The sequence below is a fragment of the Octopus bimaculoides genome, chromosome 20 (assembly GCF_001194135.2).
Source record: "Octopus bimaculoides isolate UCB-OBI-ISO-001 chromosome 20, ASM119413v2, whole genome shotgun sequence".
In the NCBI taxonomy this organism is placed as follows: domain Eukaryota; kingdom Metazoa; phylum Mollusca; class Cephalopoda; order Octopoda; family Octopodidae; genus Octopus; species Octopus bimaculoides.
In genome coordinates this window covers 25,906,408-25,910,273 of record NC_069000.1, presented here as the reverse complement: position 1 = coordinate 25,910,273, position 3,866 = coordinate 25,906,408, and the positions used below count along the sequence as shown (strand labels likewise).

The 3,866-nt window shown below is 34.4% G+C and overlaps 1 protein-coding gene across 1 annotated transcript in view; it reads right to left on the bottom strand.

The window, feature by feature from the left end:
* The window catches only part of LOC106868467 (ammonium transporter Rh type B), a 67,266-nt gene that overhangs the window by 22,189 nt on the left and 41,211 nt on the right, over positions 1 to 3,866 (bottom strand). Inside the window, exons 5-6 of the mRNA XM_014913738.2 lie at positions 2,153 to 2,304; positions 1,208 to 1,352 (exon numbers count right to left, since the gene is read on the bottom strand). Of these exons, the coding sequence (XP_014769224.1) occupies positions 1,208 to 1,352; positions 2,153 to 2,304 (297 nt within the window). The remainder of the gene's footprint in view (positions 1 to 1,207; positions 1,353 to 2,152; positions 2,305 to 3,866) is intronic.

The window sequence follows — 3,866 nt, the reverse complement described above, 5'->3', positions numbered from 1 at the left end:
ATTGTGTTTAACGTTTTTTGTGATGTCCTGTACCCATATATGCATGTATCTATACATATAGATGTAGGTATGTACATATATGTATGGATATATGCATATATTTATATATTATTTATGTTATATATGTATATATATATATATATATATATATATATATATATACATAAGGTAGAAAATATTTTAGTGGGGGAACACACCTATATACACACATATGATGAAGTTCAGAGACGAAGCAAAAGCTGCATGCTGGTAAATTCATAGTCTACGGAAATAGATGACGGAAGAAGTATCGTACTTAATATAACTTATTTTACGTTACGAGGCCAAACAACTACACCAACTTGCTATTAATATACATAAACGCTGGTAGCGGTTCTGTTGTCCTTCATATTGATATCACTGATCATTGTAGCTTCCTAGTAAGTGGCTGAAGCAAATGTAAGGGAAGTATGCTACCTTCATGACAGCCACCAAGTAATGAGCGGGCGACACATCTTAATTTTCTGACAGGGCTGAGTAAAAAGAAAGTAGGCATGTTATCTCTATAGGAGGTGCCTAGCCAGATACAGAGTGGTAGAATTCTGCTTAGCGTTCTGTATTTATAACAAAACTAAGTAGCAGGTAACAAAAGATATTTCGTGTATTATCTAAGATGAACTGCACTTCACTGACAATGGTCAGGAGTTGACAGATGACTCTCATACATCTCCTAGTTCGCGTTCTTCAGAACAAAAGAAAAGAGCTTTCCGAAACACCCAGGCTCTGGTTTCAATTTCTGACTGACAATTCAGGGTCTAATTTCTTTAAGCTGAGCAAAACTACCTTGCAGGGTTTCTTTCTGCACTTTACATTCTGAGTTCAAACCCCACCGAAGGCAGCTTTGCTTTGCATCCCTCCAGAATTGAGAATATAAGGTACCCCTCAGATAATGGTTTCGACGTTATCGACCAGCACCATCTTCAGAAAAATTCTTGACATTGTGTTAAATTTGAAGCGATCATATATTTATGATTGGTCTTAATTTCAACAACAACTAGTGGAGGAAGAGGAGGCACACTATTACTACTGATTGCATACTTATTAGAATAGAAGAAGCAATGACATGAATCTGAATATATACGAATACAACAAAAATATAGACAAGAACAGAAGGCGAGAAAGAAAGACGAAAGAGAGATATGAAAGTTATACGAAAAATATATATTACCGATCATTGCGAAAACGTCAGAATGGTACACAGCTCCTTCCTTTTTCGAGTCTTCAATTTCTGGGTTATATAAAACGCGGCTGGCAGCCAATCCAAAGTAGGCACCAAAAGCATGGACAAACATGGATCCACCAACATCAACCGTCTACAAATTTTAATAGAAAGAAACACCTATATGCAAATGTATGTACATACATGAATACACACACACATACATACATACATATATACATACATATATATATATATATATATATCAGAGTTTTGACTTTTCCACAACCTAATAACCCTATACTGTAATTCGATGAATAATTTCATAGAAGTCAGGAAACTAACATTTATTTTTCTTTACTTGAAAAACATGTCACCCTCAGCTTCAGCAATTGATCACCGCTTTTCACCCATATCATGCAAACTTCTAGGTGGGGTTCATAATGCCTGCTCAAGTGTTTACCAAACTTGGTGTGCTGACTCAATGCAATGCAGAAATAGTATATCTGAAATTTCAACTTTCTAGTTGAAGTAGTTTCGGAGTTATGGGCTTTTAAAACTATAATCACTAGGTGGCACTAGATTCATACTTCAGTATTTCCGCTTTCTAAATTCTTGTAAACGCAAGAGAGACGTGAAATAAAAGTGTATTTATACATTTTTAAGATCACCGAATTCAAATTGCTCTATGTAAAGGTTCAAAACTAGGCTATTTTAAGATAGAGGCCACTACAAACATTCAATAACATACAAAATTAAAAACAATACATATTTTTAACTTTCTGGGTTTTATTCCAATTTTAAATAACTGTATAAGAAAAAGGGTGCTGAATGTTAGAAAAATTGAGAAGCAAAATACTTTTTATCTGGTAGAACAATAAATTCTAAAAGAGGTAATATTGCTCGAGAATTCCATCTTGCATTACTTAAGTTGGGTATTTTTTGAAACCTTACAGTAGAAAAATTGCCGGTTTCTTCAAAGAAACGAAAGCCTTTGGTCAAATGAAATAAAAATTTCATGTCATCTCGCCATCCTGCTGATTCAGTAGCGTTTTCTTCGCCATTGTTGAAATTAGCCTGGAGTTTCTCGTAATTACTTAGAAGCTCTGGAATGAATGTATATTCAATATTGGGAGATTTTTCTCTTTTTTTCTCCAAGTTCGTTATTCATTACCACACGAAGAAATCTATCAAGGATATGATGCGGATAACCAATAAATTGTGGTTCTTTCAAACCCGTTTTAGCAAGCAGTCTTAGCAACTGAATGAGAAAACCATTTCTTTTCTCAGGGTTCACACTCGTTCTATCAGCGGCAATCTTCTTTACACAGTTCCATAAATTGCATTCATCTAAAACAGCTGTTTATTCCTTTCGCAACAGTATTGGCTTTACCATTTGGAAATTGGAGTGCTTCTGACTTCTCTGTTCATTCTTTCAAACTAGGACTTGGTATTCTTGGTCATCAATACGTTTACCATCAAAATGCAATGAACAATTTTCTAAATGTAATGTTTTCTTCATTTTCTTTTGTAGTTTAACCGCTTCTTTGATAGTCGATCTGTAAATACCAGATTGGGAAGGAGTATTGAAATTGATTCCATTTTGAGATAATTGACGACAAACTGTGGCTGTTTTTTGGGTTGATAGCTTAGAAGGTATTACTAACTTGGTTACAGTTCCAGTTTTGCTCATCTGATTTTTCGGACTCTTGATATTGACATTCAGTTTCTGCGTCAGACGTTGACGATGACACTGGAGTTGCTCTGGTTAAAGTTGGCATTAAGGACACTTTTCTTCTTTTGGAGGGATGGATAGTTTTGGAACTGGCTGCCTTTCCAGTTGCATACCCAACCTGTCCATTGTTTTCAATTTGAAGATAATATAGCCTTCTATCCTTACTGCACTGCCATTCACCGTTTTCCTTTGTGATGTCAAAAATTCCTTTTAATGAATCGTATTTTCCTCGTTTTACACATTTACACTTTTTCTACTTTTGCTTGTACATTTTGAATTGATAAATATGGGGAATTTAATTTTTTTTTTTGCCATAAAAAAGTTACTTCTTTTGAAATTTACTTTGTTCTTTCTTTCCTTCCTTTGATGGTGCCTCCAAGGAATAGGTAGCGACCGACAATTTGAAGTTTCGTTGGTATCCAGCACTTGTTTTCCAAAGAATGCTCTTCTAGAGGAACAGGTCTTCTTTTCCTATGTGAGTCTTAAGATTGTACGAGATTCTTCGTCCAGATTTTTTTGTTTCTTTGAGTGACACAAGCACTTTTCTTATGAGACATTATTTTAGATACTCTAGTTGGATAAGCCTACTATTCTGAAAAACAGTCAATATATTCAGAGTTTTTAGCGTCACAAAAATAAAAAAGAAACGAAGTAGGGCCTAAGTGGTAACAAATTAGAAACTATAACTATTAAACTACTTAAAGCTGAAATTTGAGATATACTGCTACTGCATTGCACTAAGTCAGCACACCAAGTTTGGTATAAACTTGAGTAGGCATTGTGAACTTCCTTATTAGAATTTTGCAGGGGTGTTAGATTTCTTCAGTTGGGGGTGATGTATTTTTAAAGTAACTTAAAATAAAGATTATTTTCTCCATTTATATAGAATTGTGCATCGACTTTTTATACAAGAAATTGTTTACTTTTAAATAG